This window comes from Cynara cardunculus, assembly GCF_001531365.2.
Source record: "Cynara cardunculus var. scolymus isolate 2C chromosome LG 12, CcrdV1, whole genome shotgun sequence".
Classification (NCBI taxonomy): Eukaryota; Viridiplantae; Streptophyta; class Magnoliopsida; order Asterales; family Asteraceae; genus Cynara; species Cynara cardunculus.
The window spans coordinates 9188306-9203476 of NC_037539.1; the positions used below are offsets into that span (position 1 = coordinate 9188306).

At 34.3% G+C, this 15171-nt stretch overlaps 1 protein-coding gene across 1 annotated transcript; it reads right to left on the minus strand.

Annotated features, from left to right (window-relative positions):
• Positions 1 to 10978: 10978 nt before the first annotated feature.
• Positions 10979 to 14745, minus strand: LOC112523549 (ATP synthase subunit delta', mitochondrial-like). Its single transcript, XM_025133196.1, has 2 exons — positions 14316 to 14745; positions 10979 to 11520 (listed from the first exon to the last, which is right to left on the minus strand). The coding sequence occupies exons 1-2, from the start codon at positions 14589 to 14591 to the stop codon at positions 11176 to 11178; spliced, it is 621 nt and encodes a 206-aa protein (XP_024988964.1). The 5' UTR covers positions 14592 to 14745; the 3' UTR covers positions 10979 to 11175.
• Between the last annotated feature and the right edge of the window lie 426 nt (positions 14746 to 15171).

The window sequence follows — 15171 nt, forward strand, 5'->3', positions numbered from 1 at the left end:
ATCGCTTTCTCAAAATCACATAAAGCCATATTATAACATCGACTGAGATAAAGTATGAAATGAAATATTAAAAATACGATGTATCTCGCTGCATTGCGCGAGTACGCTTCTAGTTATATTATAAAACATTTGACAAAAAGTCTTAAAAATCATTTTTTATGCATGAAGTACTGTATATTGATGCATATTACTTAAAATTCAAGATTACAAGTAAATTATGCATAAGTACAACTTATTAAAGCTCCATGTTTGAATTCGTGTAACTAACTGCGGATAAACATAATCAAATATAGGATAAACATCTTATTTTAAAATATAAAAAGTCTAAAATATAATTAAGATAATTATCGAGTTTTAACAAAATAATTAATTATTATCTTTATAAGAAAACTATATTATTGAACCAAATATAAATTACTTCGTTACTGAACATAAATTAAATTATATAAAAAAATGAATTAAAAATTACACAAAAAATATGAATTTTAAATTGTTAATTTGATATTAATATCGATATATTTTTGTCAAATTTTTATAATATTTTCTAATTTATATTTTATTTAAAAATAAAAACATCATCGTTTTTTCAAAATCATATAAGACCATACTATAACATCGAGTGAGATAAAGAATAAAATAAAATATTAAAATCAAGATGTATCTCGTTGCATTGCGTGAGTACCCTTCTAGTTCTAATTAAACGATGCTGAGATTTCTCATCCAACCATATAACTTATGTTTTTCTCTATTAACTAAATTTAATAATTTGAGAGTAAATTCAGATTGCTGCTAAACTTTAAAAACTTGGATCTGACTCCTCATGTTTGTCAATTTCCAACGACTTTGACCCCTCTATCTAAGGTTATTTATTAACTTCAGTTAAATAAAAGGTATTTTAATCATTTTCACTATTTTCTTTATTTTTTATATTAAAATAAAAAAACCACCACCTTTCACTTGTCTTTTTGATTTTCTTTTCTTTATTTTACGACTTAAAATTTAAAGTATAATATTTTTTAATTTTAATATGATAAAAATAATAAAAATGACTAAGATATCCCTCATTTATTTAAATTTGTAGAAGAAAAAAGTGACAGAAACCATTGGAATTTAACAAACATGAGGGACCAAATCCAAAATTTTAAAGTTTAGAATTAAAAACGATATTAAATGTTTTTAATAATGGATCAAAATTGTAAAATTTATGGATTAAAATTGAGGGTTGGGTTCATATGAGAACAAAGATTTTTCGTGACCGGTAAGACCAATTTATGTTCAATGATCAACTTTATAAACTAATGATCTAATGATTTAAAGTTGCATAATGACATTTTGTAATTATTGAGAAATCTCATGATAATTTTATGATTATGAATGTTTAGATTGTAGATTTAATCCAAAGGTTGAGAATTGATATTACGGGTCTCACGAAATTTTTTTGTTCTCACATGATTCCAAGTCTTAAAATTAAACTTATTCTATAATTTAAGAAAATAATGGATATTAAATGTTTTAATAATACTCATTGAGGCATATAATACAAAAACAATTATTAATTATTTATAAATTAAAAATAAATATTGACATGAGAACTGGAAAATATGATAATTATTTTCCGACAATACACGTTTGGCTTCATTAAAAATGAACTTTCTCGTATCTTTTCTTTCTGAAACGCTGTCGTCTTCTATCATGAGTCATCATCGGAATCAACGGCTAGGATTTCGCTGGTTCATACTCCACTTAGATTCCATTTCTTTATTTAATATTATTGTGGCTCTTGATCCTATGTGGTTTATTATTGTCTTAATTTTTACAAACCGCTACGTGGAGCCTTTCCGTATGTCTATGGACGCTTTCATTTCTTATTTTTTAAGATAGTAAACTACAAATCTGGTCCATATAGTTTATGGAAATAACAATTTTTGTTCTTACAGTTTTGAAATTACAAAATAATTATCATAGTTTATAAAAGTGTTCAGATTTGGTCTCTTTCTTTTTAACGATTGTTAAAAAATTCCGTTAAATGAGGTGCGTTTTCGTCCGTTTATGATTTGGTCTCTATGGTTACCCAATGAAATTGCTTTTATGATTTGGTCTTTTATCCAATCAACGACATGTTAAAGAATTACGTTAAATTCCGGATTTGGTCTTTTATCCGATGAAAATTGCTTTATGATTTGATTTCTATGGTTTTTGATTGGGTAAATTACAAAAGAAATTGATGAAAGAAAAAAATACGCCTTATGTAAGAATTGTTTTTAACGGTCATTAAAGGAAGGGGTTAAATCTGGACACTTTTACAAACCATAATGGTTATATTGTAATATCAGGACCGCATGGATGAAAAGTGTTATTTTTGAAAAACCATAGACCAAATTTGTAGTTTACTCTTTAAAATTGATAATACAATAAATTAGGGTTGTATAGAACCCGTTCCAACCCGAATAAAACCGATATTGTCCGACCCGATATACCCGATCTTACCCGGCCCTCGAACCTGTAGTATATGAGCGGGTTAATAGGTCACAGTGCCGAACCCATACAAAACCCGAATTGCATGTGATATAAATTTTTCTCCTCCTAGTTTTCTACCTTAGTCTGATTATTAGTCTTTAATCGTGTGTAAACCTAAAGTCCTAGACCCTGAAAACCGTACGTAACACTACCACTATGGTTTAAAGAAACAAGAAGTCGATCGACATAAGAATTTATAAGACAGAAGTTCCAATGTTCCTGTTCCACGACGATCATTCAGTAGGCAGAAGTTCCAATTTGTTGTATGCAGTTTGCTACTTTGCTCGTTATCACTCACTGCACAATCTCCTCTCTTCTTTAGTTGTTAGATTACAGAAAGACAGAAACCGGCCACTGCATCGGGAACCACCGCACGACCTTACCACAAGCTCGATGTCATGCACAAGTTCAAAAAAGGTCAAAATGTTGTTGCATGTTCGGATATTCCCATGCATAGCAGCACAAGTCCAAAAATTTCAAATTTGCATGCCATAATCCAGCCATGCACAGGTCCACAAGGCAAAAAACAAGAAAAATATAAAATGCATGCACATGCTCGATCCCCGACCTGCCCCGACCCCAACATTCCCCGATCCCCGACCTGCCATCTGGGGGGGGGGGGTCTTTATACCCGAACCCTGATCGGGTTTGGTCTTTTTTGCCCTGACCCAATCCAATCGGACCCATGCTCACCCATACAATAAATATAGGGACAAAAGGTGTTCATGTTTGTGAACAAAAATTATATCATTTATTAAATTTAAAATTTAATTAAAAATGAAATTATAACAATTAATAAATTGACAAAGATAGTGGCGAACCTATAAGGCTTTAACGGTCTAATTGCTTTACCGATTTTCGTAAGTAGAACCTGTTTTTTTTTTGTTATAATAGGTTAACACATTGATAAAAATCTGTCGAAGTCAACAAAAAGATTTCGAAAATCCTCAGAAACAGAAATTCGACTAAGAACACATCAGACAACTTTGCAGATAATTGATTACACCAATTTGGCAACAATTTTGAACTGCTAGGCAAAATATTTTTGCAATAAAAGTTTAATACAAATATTTTTATAACTTTTATCAGATGAAATATATAAACTACGTTGTCGATTGGATCTAATTTCTTAACTACAAGCATTAAATTGTGGTACTTTTTGCATTTAACTTCAATATTATTTCAACATGACCAGTAAAAAGACATTTCAGTACTAATAAACAGTAAAATTAATAACTGGTTTATTTTAATAAGTATAAAGTTTGATTAGATGGATAATTTTGTCCAAAATGCGTTTAATTATTAATGGAAACATTTAAACCACGATCAAAATTAATAATAGAAAAAAATAGACCAAAGTAGTTATAATAAAATACAATAATACGGATTTTGTGAATAATTGAAAATAAAAAAAATATTATATTCAAAATAAAATAAAATAAAATGAAGTAATAATTATTCAATAACTTATTCCTCATTATGTGGAAGTGAGTCATCACAAGCATCTTCATATGTCATGTGATGAGTTTGATGATTCATTTGCTTGGTACCCAACAAATGGTTTTCAACTCAATAATTGCTTAAAAAATGCGAATTTGGTCCTTATAGTTTGCGTAAATTAACAAATAAGGTCCTTGACAAGAATTGAGGGATGTTTTAGTTCTGTTTTTATAACGGATATGGTTCTTTCCTCTAACGTCGTTAATTAATTTCTGTTAGTGACCCTCCTCTCCCTCGACTTTCGTTTTTATTAATAAATGTTTTGTTTTAATTAGTTGAAAGTTAAGAAACTGTTAAAACTAAGTTTCCATGTCCAAGTAATTTATTAAAATTAATTAAAATATAAAAACTATCGTAGTTAAATAAGATATAAAAATATAAATTTAACTAATTTATTTAAACTAATTAATATACACTATAAATGATAATTAATATACATGTCAAATATATTAAAATGTTGAAGATTATTAGTTTATTATGATGAATAGTGAAAATTTGAGTAGTGTTAAATTATAACATTTTTCATCATAATAATACTAAGGGGCCGTTTATTAAACGCTTATTTGGTAAGTGTTTATCGGATGAATTTCTCATCGGATGAACATGACAAGGGTCAAGAATTGTAACGGGTAAGAGCAATGAGAAGAATGAACAGTCTTACTGGGTAAGTGAAGATGACGTCTCTTACCCATGGAGGGTCAATTCCTAAAAATAAAAGTAGAGAAAGAAATCAAATCTGTTACAAGAGTTGAAAGACTTGGAGAGACGAAATCTATTATAAAAATGAAAAGTAATTGGAGGGACTAAATTTGTTAATAAAATTGAAAGTTAAGGAAGAGAAAGGCCGCTAACGGAAATTAATTGACGACGTTAGAATGAGGGACCATATCCGTTACAAAAATAAAACTATAGGGACGTTTCTCGTTAAAAATTCTTTTCAAAGATTATATTCGTTAATCTATGTAAACCACAGGGACCAAATTTGCATTTAACTCTTTTATTTATTTAATTATTTAAAACATCAACTTTAAAATGACAATCATACCCTTCAACCACTTTTTATATTTTTATTTCATTACTTGATATTTTATACATGATTCGTATAAATAAAACGTGTGTATGATTTATATCATTACATATATATAGGGATGATGATTTGTCCCGACCCGGTGAGGAACTCGGTTCACCCGACTCGAACGGGGATTCCTCGCTAAAACGGATCCTGGAGCCGGGGCTGGGGATCCCCGGTATAATCAAAATAAAGGATACTATTTACTGGGATTGACCGGGATTTTACCGGGTTTTGATCGGAGATTGTTAGAGATTTGACCGGGTACGGGATAATAATCTCCGTACCTGCCGAGGATCGGGGCCGGGGAACGTTACTACAAACCGGGGCCGGAGATTACAAAACCCGCCCCATCCCCACCCCGTTGCCATGCCTCTATATATATATATATATATATATATATATATATCGTAATTCATTTGTGATGTTATATTGAAAATATAATGGTCGTAATATAGGTATTGTTTATTTAAGAATCATCCAAGTATGATTAGATTATATAAATTTACATTTCAGACCTGTATTTTGATGGAAAAATGGAAAAAATATTAAAAAATTTCCGATGATGTACAAAGGGCAAAAATGGTATTTACTTCCTCATTATTGATGGCCACATAATGAATTTGAAAATTTATCATAACGTCTAACATATTTAATATCAACTTTTAATACAGTTTTTGATTTAAAGAAAAACTTGAATGCATTTATATTAATTTTGTAAATCAAAACTGATATGTTTGACTTTTTTTTTATTAACCTGGAAATCCAACCTGTTATGCGAGCCGATTAATCCCAGAACGACCATCTACATTGCAGATATCCCAGAGTCACCGCATTTGAACCTCCGTGGCCACAAAGAGATTTTTATTCCTCATTGGATTTGAACTTGGGACCTCCAGGTACTTTTGACCTTCGGAACCTAACTCAAACCAATCCGACACCACCTTTGTGGTTTGATATGTTTGACTTGAAAGTTGACAATTGTAGTTCTATAAGCATCATTAGTTTGAGTGCATAATGGTGTCATTTTAATGAATAATCATTCGAATTATTGCATGTGTCGAGATGCGTTTGTGAATTATTATGCTTTCAGCAATTACAACTTGCAAGTTGAAGTGCGCTAAAATTTTATTTTATTCGGGAAATTCAACCATAATCAAGATATTTTTGTTATATGACATTCAAATTCGTGATTAACTGTTACCCACAAGGATAATGTCACATTACGATTTTACCCTTGATGTTATCGTGAAAACCAATGTTTAACTCATAGAAACCAAAGCCGTTCAACGGGACCCGAAGTCGTGACCTCGTCAATCGGTGAGAACATGCCTAATTATTTGTTAAAATCATGTATCTCGATAATCGAAAGGGAAATTAACTTTAACGTAGTTTAAGTGATTGAACCAATCTCAAGTTCTAACTTAACACACAATGATAGGTTAACTTGGGTTGGTTTAGCAAACCCGGGTTGTTCTTTTGAAGCTGGTAAACCACCGTCGATGTTTACAAGATATCTGTTTCTCACCATTGTTTCATGTTACTGAAAACGTATTCATAATATTACTTAACTAATTAGTGCTATTATAATTAAAATTATTTAAAAGTAATTCTTCTGATTTATAATTAAAATATACTTTTAAACATTTAATTATTGATTTTTAATATGTATTTTTCTTTAATAAAGCATGTAAAACTATTATTATAAGACTCCATGTTGCAACATTACCAACTCTTATGTCCTTTTTCATCATCATGTTTACAAGGATTGGTACAAGCATATCCAATTGCATAAGGGGAAGCTCTTATAGTATTCCCAAATTAAATAACCACTCCATTATAAAACTCAAACCATAAGAGGGTGTTTGGTGCGTGGAATGAAATTTGGTTCAATTGAAATTTATCAAATGAATTTGATTTTGAATGAATTCGAATGAAATTTGATGATTTGAACACGCGTTTGGTTGATAGAAATTGTAATGAAATCTCATAAAAGAATTGGAATATGCATGTGGGGTTGGTGGGGTGTGCGAGGGGGTGGTGGGTGTGGTCTCATTTTATAATACCCTGGGAGCTAATGAAACTATTTTAGTAAAATTAAAGATGAGGAATGGATAGGGTAAGTGTGACGAGGAACAATATTGTGGCTTGGTGGTGGGGTGGGTGGGGTGGTGGAATAATATTGACAGTACTGGTAGTGGAAACTAGGGGTGTTTAAGAACCCAACGAACTAGACCAACCCAACTCAACTCAACAAGAAATAACTCAACTTGAAGCAACTCGATGTCTAATCGAGTTGTACAATCTTCAAAGTGTAGGTATTTGGTTGAAATTGGATTACGGTCATTTGAACCTAACCCAACCTGATGAACCGATATCCTTTTATTTCTTGAATTTATCATGTTTTTAAGTCCCGTACATTGGACAATTACCCACTAAGCTTACATGTATAGGCAAGGGCGGGGAAGGGCAGTAGCAGGAAGATCCGAGGAACCATAGGCTTATATGCTGGGAGCATTTCAGTTAGACATGGCAAAGACTTTCCTTGAATATGGGATTCGAACTTAGGCAATCTTTCCGGATTTGCACCCCCCTGAGTGGACGAGAAAAAAAGAATCAATTGAACACAAAAGAGACAGAGGAATCCTGGACGGATCCTTCCCTGGTGGGAGGCTTTCTTTTCCTTATTAGTAAAGGGGGCTAGGGACGTTCGTAGAAGCGATTTTAGATTATCGGAACATGGGTGAACCGACGGTTGTGTAGAATAGGTGCAACGTGGAATCATGGGAATAACGAGAGATGATGTGGGTAAGGCACATTTAACCTAATTAACTGGATCAATACCCAATAGACTGAAATCAAGGAAAATCCACTCTGAAAAGGGATATCCCAAGCTCTTTAGAAGCGGATCCATCTAAGTGAAAGAATGGCTAAACATATTCCAGTAGAGCGTATGGTGCACCTTAGAGGGGCGTGAAAATGCCGTGGAGGCTTTACACCATCATGTAATTTCTTCATATGCATTTATTTTTAATCTATTCTTCATATTTATGTAACTCTTTTGTATATATGTTTAATAAATGTGAACATATAAATGCAAATTGAGAAAAGTAGTTGAATGAGATATACGTAATATTTAAGGAGTATGTGAATTGAGAAACAACGTATTTAAGTTAGAGAAATATTTTTGATGACCAACGCATTGATGGACAAATGGGCTTGGCCCGGCCTGGGACTGGCGGAGGACCGGGACTGGGACCGGCCTGATGATCCTTAACCTGTTATGATTTTTAGGAAATTTCACGGCCTAGTCCCGCCTGGATCGGGACTGGTTATACATAGGCCCGATTTTTTTTAATAAGTTAATCTTTTATAAATTATATATCGAGTTTTTCAATATTTCTATAAGATTTTTAAGTTTCTTTTTACGTTTTTCAAGTTTTTGTAAGCGTTCCAATACTAAATCTTAAAAACCGTAACTATAAAAGCATCTATAACATTTTTGTATTAAAAATGTTTTTAAAGTGTATTTGAATGACCGAATTAGAGATTTTAAAGTGTATTTAAAAAGATATTGCCCAAAAAAGAAAATCTTCAAACAATATTTTTTACGTTCAAAATTGATTTTTAAGAGAACAAAAAAACTTAGGACTGATTTAGGCCTGGCCTGGGACCTGTTCTAGTGACCGCATGGAGACATCGCCACATTGTTGAAACTGGTCTTACACTCCTATCTCATGCAAATTTACCTCTTAAATTTTCGCCTCGTGTCTTTACTACTGCTACATACCTAATCAATCGTCTCCCAACCCCTACCCTTCATAATTCACCCCAATCTTACTATCTTCAATACCAATCCTAATTATACTAAACTTCAAAGCTTCGGTTGCTTATGCTATCCATGGTTAAAACCATACAACGCCCACAAATTGGACCCAAAATCCACTCCATATATCTTTGTTGGTTATTCTCCTACTCAAAGTGCCTATCACTGTTTCGATCCAAAAACCAACAAATTTACACTTCACGACATGTCAAGTTTGTTGAGTCGCAATTCCTTTACTCCACTCTATGCTCCACACCATCTTACTCCCTTAATTTAACTACTCACAAGTGGTGCACCCTTTCTCTACCTCTTATTTGCCACACTAATGAAGCATCAAACATGGTGCAACGTCATGCAACCTGAGTTTGATGCTCTTACCCGTAACAACACTTGGAAACTCGTTCCCCCTCATGCTTCTCAAAATGTCATAGGTTGTAAACGGGTATTTTGCATCAAATACAATCCAGATGGTTCCGTTGAACGATGTAAAGCACGACTTGTTGCAAAGGGATTTCACCAACGCCCTAACATTTGACTACTCCGAAACTTTTAGTCTAGTCATAAAGCCTACCACTATTCGTCTCATTTTATCCTTAGCCATTAGTTGAGGATAGTCCCTCCGCCAACTCGACATAAACAATGCCTTTTTGCAAGGAACCCTTCATGAGCATGTTTACATGTCCCAACCCACTGGTTTTGTTGATAACGACAATCCAACCTATGTTTGCAAACTTAACAAAGCTATCTATGGCCTTAAACAAGCCCCAAGATCTTGGTATACCGAACTTAAAACCATTTTCATCTCCTTTGGTTTTTGAAACTCCATCTCCGACCCATTTCTATTTTTATACCAACATGGTGATGCCACCATCTACCTCTTAGTCTATGTTGATGAAATTATCATCACTGGTCCAGCTCCCTCTCACCTAACAAAATTCATCAACACTCTAGCTGCTCATTTCTCTCTTAAGGACCTTGGTCCCCTCTCCTATCATTTGGGTGTTGAAGTCATACCAAATACCTTCGGTCTTTTTCTCAATCAAACTAAATACTTTCATGACCTCCTAGTAAAGTATCACATGCATGACTCCAAACCTGTATCCACCTGTAGCTCTAAATCCTCCTCTCACTTGTGCCACAACCTCACTCATTCCAAACCATATGAACTATCGAACCATCCTTGGCAGCTTATATAATACCTATCTTTGACCCGACTTGATGTTGCCTTGTTGTCAATAAGCTATCACAATATACGCATTGTCCTTGAAATGATCATTGGCTTGCTTTCAAGCGGTTACTATGGTAGCTTAATGGTACCTTTCATCATGGTCTTCAGCTTTACAGTCATTCTTCCATGTTTTTACAAATGCAGATTGGGCTCAAGAAACAGATAACTATATTTCTACCACCGGCTACTTAGTCTACCTAGGTCGCAATCCAATTTCATGGAGCTCCAAGAAGCAACGTGTCTTAGCTTGTTCCTCAACTGAATCAGAATTTCGAGTAATAGCTGACACAACGGTCGAAGTACTTTGGCTACGCTCTTTGCTCACCGAGATTGGTATTAAATTAATACATCAACCGAATATTTATTGTGATAATCTTGGTGCCACTCACCACGCTGCCAATCCTGTTTTTCACTCTTGCATGAAACACCTTGCATTGGCCTTTCATTTTGTTCGTGAACAAGTCCAGCTCGGCACTATTCGGGTTCAACATATTCCTGGTGACGATCAGTTAGCAGATGCTCTCACGAAACCATTACCGATAACACGCTTCTACGCACTACTTACCAAGATTGGACTTTTCCAACGGACGTCCACCTTGAGGGTGATAAAGATATTCACACATCAATCAAAGATAACAATCCTTAATTTTGATCCTTCATATTATTATTGTAATATTTCATTTGTTTATAATTATCTTATCAATATTCTTTATTAATTAGTCTTAATTAGTATTGTAATATTTCATTTGTTTATTTGTCAATTTCAGTGCAAGTAAGTAACAGAAATTGTCCATTTTATATGAACAACAGGTATTTTTGTCCAAATCTCAAAACTCCATTTTCATAACCAAAGTCTTGAATTTCTATTGAAGTTTAAAGAAAACCAAATTTGATAAAACTGATATCAAATGGTGATACATATTATATCCCAAATTCGGCCACAAAAAACATTCTTTCCTCATATGCATAAAGAAAGTTTCTGAGAGATAACTCTTATTTTGAGTTAAAAAGGATCACAACAAACTCTTATTAACACTAACCTGTAAGAGCAGAGTTAAGAGCACTATGAACATCCACTCCAATCTGGGCTTCAGCTTTGTCCAACTCGGTTGATGCCGAACTCAGCTTCTGAGTGAACTCACTCAGACCCTTCTGTACTTGGGCTGGATCGATTTGGTCAAGGGGAACAGCCTCAACAGCCAATATGTCTGCATATGAGTTTGAGTGCACGAAAGCAAAGCCACTGCTGATGAAGTATTTCTTCACGTCATTCCCTTCGTGGACTGAGAGGAGCCCGGGTTTGAGCTCAGCAATTGTGGGTACATGTCCTGGTAAAATACCCATCTGCCCAGTTGTTGCTGGAACTATCACCATATCAACCTGTAAATATCAACCAAATGAAATTCTCAGGAAGACCACTTATTTTCCACAAAATTCCTAAGAGAAAAGAATCACTACCACATTCATCCTACTTTAATCAACGGCTAAATGGGCTATCGACATAAAACTCTTTGGTACATTATAGGTTTTGGCCTTCCCAAAAATGGGTTATCAACATAAAACTGTTTAGTCTTTCAACAACTAAGATATGATCAGAATTTGCATCTCTTACAAGCAATACATGATAAAATACAGAAATAAATTTAAAGAGGAGATAAAACCACAAGACAGATGAAAGACTAGATAAGATTGGATCAGAAGAAACAACACAAATAAAGTAGTGAACAGAAACGGTAGTAGTCCCCACCCAATTTGCATGTTGTAGGGCAAATCTTTTCACAAGGTGCAACTATTTCATGCATCATTAGAGTCATTGTTGCTTAATTAGTGAACGCTTAGATTGTGGTAGTTTAGCACAACTAGTCGACGGGACCATGCAAAGCGCCCTCCAAATGGATGAGGCAAACTTTACGCCTTCCAGCCAATGGGCGTGGCAGCTATTGAATCATTGCACCTTTGAGATTTGAATGTGAGACCTCTAGAACGAAGGTCCCAACCCTTTGGGAATAAGATCAACAATATAACCAGAATGAAGTGTCGCTTGCTCAGCAATCATGAGGTCTGGATCAAGTTCAGCCCTCTTCATAACCCCCCAAGATGAAACAATGAATGGAACATCACTAAGAAAAACGAGAACCCAATGAAACCAAGTGATATTCTACTTCCAACCCTTTCTTTCCCTTGCTGGAAGAATGAAGCCTCTTGTAATGCAAAAAGTTTTTCATATGGTTGATGCCTAAATAAAACCTTGTAATAAGATCAGAGAATGGGTTAAGATGCAAATGTTTGACAAGATCGTAAAATTCAATGGAAAGATGTGCAGCTTAACGAACCTGGCTTTAAAGAACATCACACTGGCAGAGTGTCATATCTCACTTGATGTGAACTAGAATACTAGAGGTGATTGTAGCCTTTTCATTTTAACCTTTAATGGATTAGTTGGCGAAGGTTTCAATATTTGTATGTTGCTTATTTGTTAAGGTAGTTATCTTTAATCGTATGTTTATTTAACATACACATGCATTTATACATATACACACATGTCAAAACCCAAATATTCCATATTTTATAAAAAATACCAGTCACCACACTGGCACACCCAACAATCTGGATCCATGGCACACTCGATATATGTATTCATTCTTCCCAACTGCCCACATCATAAGGGTGTTCAAACTTAAATATTCAAAGGAAAACCCACTAAAAAAATCATTTGCAAATTAAGACATAACCAGGTTCACAAACAGTTGGAAACAAAAGATACCCATATGAAATTGATTGTTTTGTGGAATGTATAATTAGAAAAAGATCATAAGATATCTCGACCCTAAACATTCCAAAGAAAAACCATATATGACTTATTGATAGTTCAAAAATGGTAATAGCTTTTGCAAACTTGAAAATAGAAGAAAAACAAACCTCCTTATAAAAGCTTGAAACTATGTATATATGAATAAGATGAAATCGATTGTTAGTCATGACAGTATTTCAGACAGGAATGTACATTTGTACATCTACAAAAATAAACAACTCAAAGGACCCCTGATAAGACCACGCAGATGTAGAGCAAAAATAAATCAATAAGGATTTAAAATTCGTAAGAATGATAAAAATTCAAAGGAAATCAGTCATTTAGAATGTGAAAACCTACGAGTAAAATGGGTGTCAATATCTATAAGAGAGATCGAACAATGCAAAAATAAATCAACGGAGAATCAAAAAATTTAGAAACAATAAAAATCCAAATGAAATTTTAGAAGGTGGAAACATATGAACAATAAAGAGTATAGACAAAATAATATTGGACATATCAGACCACATTCAATAAAAAGATACAGATGAAATTGAACATTTTTTTTTATTAACCTGGATATCCAACCCGCTATGCGAGCCGACTAATCCCAGGGCGACCACCTGCTTTGCAGATAGCCCGGAGTTACCGCATTTGAACCTCTGTGGCCACAAGGGGATCTTTATTCCTCTTTGGATTTGAACCTGGGACCTCCTGGTACTTTTGACCTTTGGAGCCAAGCTCAAACCAATCAGGCACCACCCTTGTGGTTGAAATTGAACATTTATGGTGTGACAAGCATGAATATTATGAACTAATCATTTTATTAGACATATCAGAGCTAAACAAACCATCATTTCTAATGAGAATAATTCAAAAGAGTATGATTCTAAAGAAATCCAAAATGACCACATCGTCACAGAGACTAAAGCTACACTACAAGAATCAAGAAACAACCAGATGAAATTGAACCATTAGTCGACAGAATGAATGCATGAATAACCACGTAATTATATACACCATAAACCCGAACAATCTATAAAAAAACCCAGATAAATTCATCATTGTTGGGCGAAATAAGAACTTTGTAAGCTTGCACATATGCAAGGTGAACGCTTTGCTATAGATCTCAAAACCAAAAACTCAGCGAAATGCCAAGAGGACATTGATTATTTATGGTGAAGACAAAATTAAAAGGGATTGTAACTTTTTCTGAATAAACCAGATAATTCCCATTTTATGGAACACAACTTAGAAAATCTATATGCATTATTAGCTATCTCAAACCCTAGAAAATCCAACAAAGCCCAAATACAATCAAACAATATCATCGTCAAAAACCAAAAACGGCTTCACATAATTCGTAAGAGCAAGGAAAACTAACCTCTGTTTGAGAAAGCTCCGAAGCGTAAGGGAGGACGAAATTGACAGTGAGTTTAGAGGGCAAAGTGGAAGGAGTAGGAGGACGGGGTTTCATATACTGGATCGGTGTCTTTGGCGGATCGATGTTGGGGACAACCTTCTTCCACGACTCCACAAAATCACTGTCACCGGCTGCGGCATCAGTAGCGACCTCGGTCGAGTAGGGGCGGCGGATAGTGGCGGCGGAATAAGTGGTGGTAGATCGCGTGAGGAGGCGATTAGCTACTTGACGAAACATGGTTTCAATTGGGTTGAAGAGATCGCTCGGATGGCAAGGTCGGAGATCGATTGAAGATGAGATTCGCTTGATTTCTCGTTGCTTATGGTTTTGATTGGATTTGGAGAGCTTTGAATTGGGCAAAGCAGACAACTTCACCGCAAACCTTGGGGTTGTTACTAGGGTAGCCACTTTTTTTATGTATTTTTAATTACAAATTTGGTCCTTTCAGTTTTTTTATATAAAACTTTTACGACTTTAACATTACAAGATGATTATTATGGTTTGTAAAAGCATTTAGATTTGGTCATTTTCCCTAATAATCGTTAAAAGAACCCGTTGGAAGAACCTTAAATGAACCAACAACTAGGGGTGTTCATGGATTAGATTGATTGGGTTGAATGCATTTAAATAACTCGATCCAATGTTTGCGGTTTGAAAATTCTCAACTCAAACCAAAGTGCAAGCCAACCCAATCCAAACCATACAGGTTGATTGGGTTAGTCAAGTTGGTCGAGTCGACACTTTTGTACATCAAAATATTCTTCTAACCTTGAATATGTTGTTTTCTCTACTCAAAATTCATTTTTCATCATCAATC

Excerpts from the sequence above, each read along its gene's own strand:
- LOC112523549 (XM_025133196.1), bottom strand. The coding sequence starts at position 14,591 with ATGTTTCGTCAAGTAGCTAATCGCCTCCTCACGCGATCTACCACCACT. Across the intron at positions 11,521-14,315 it reads CGGAGCTTTCTCAAACAGAG|GTTGATATGGTGATAGTTCC; the intron begins GTTAGTTTTCCT and ends TGATATTTACAG.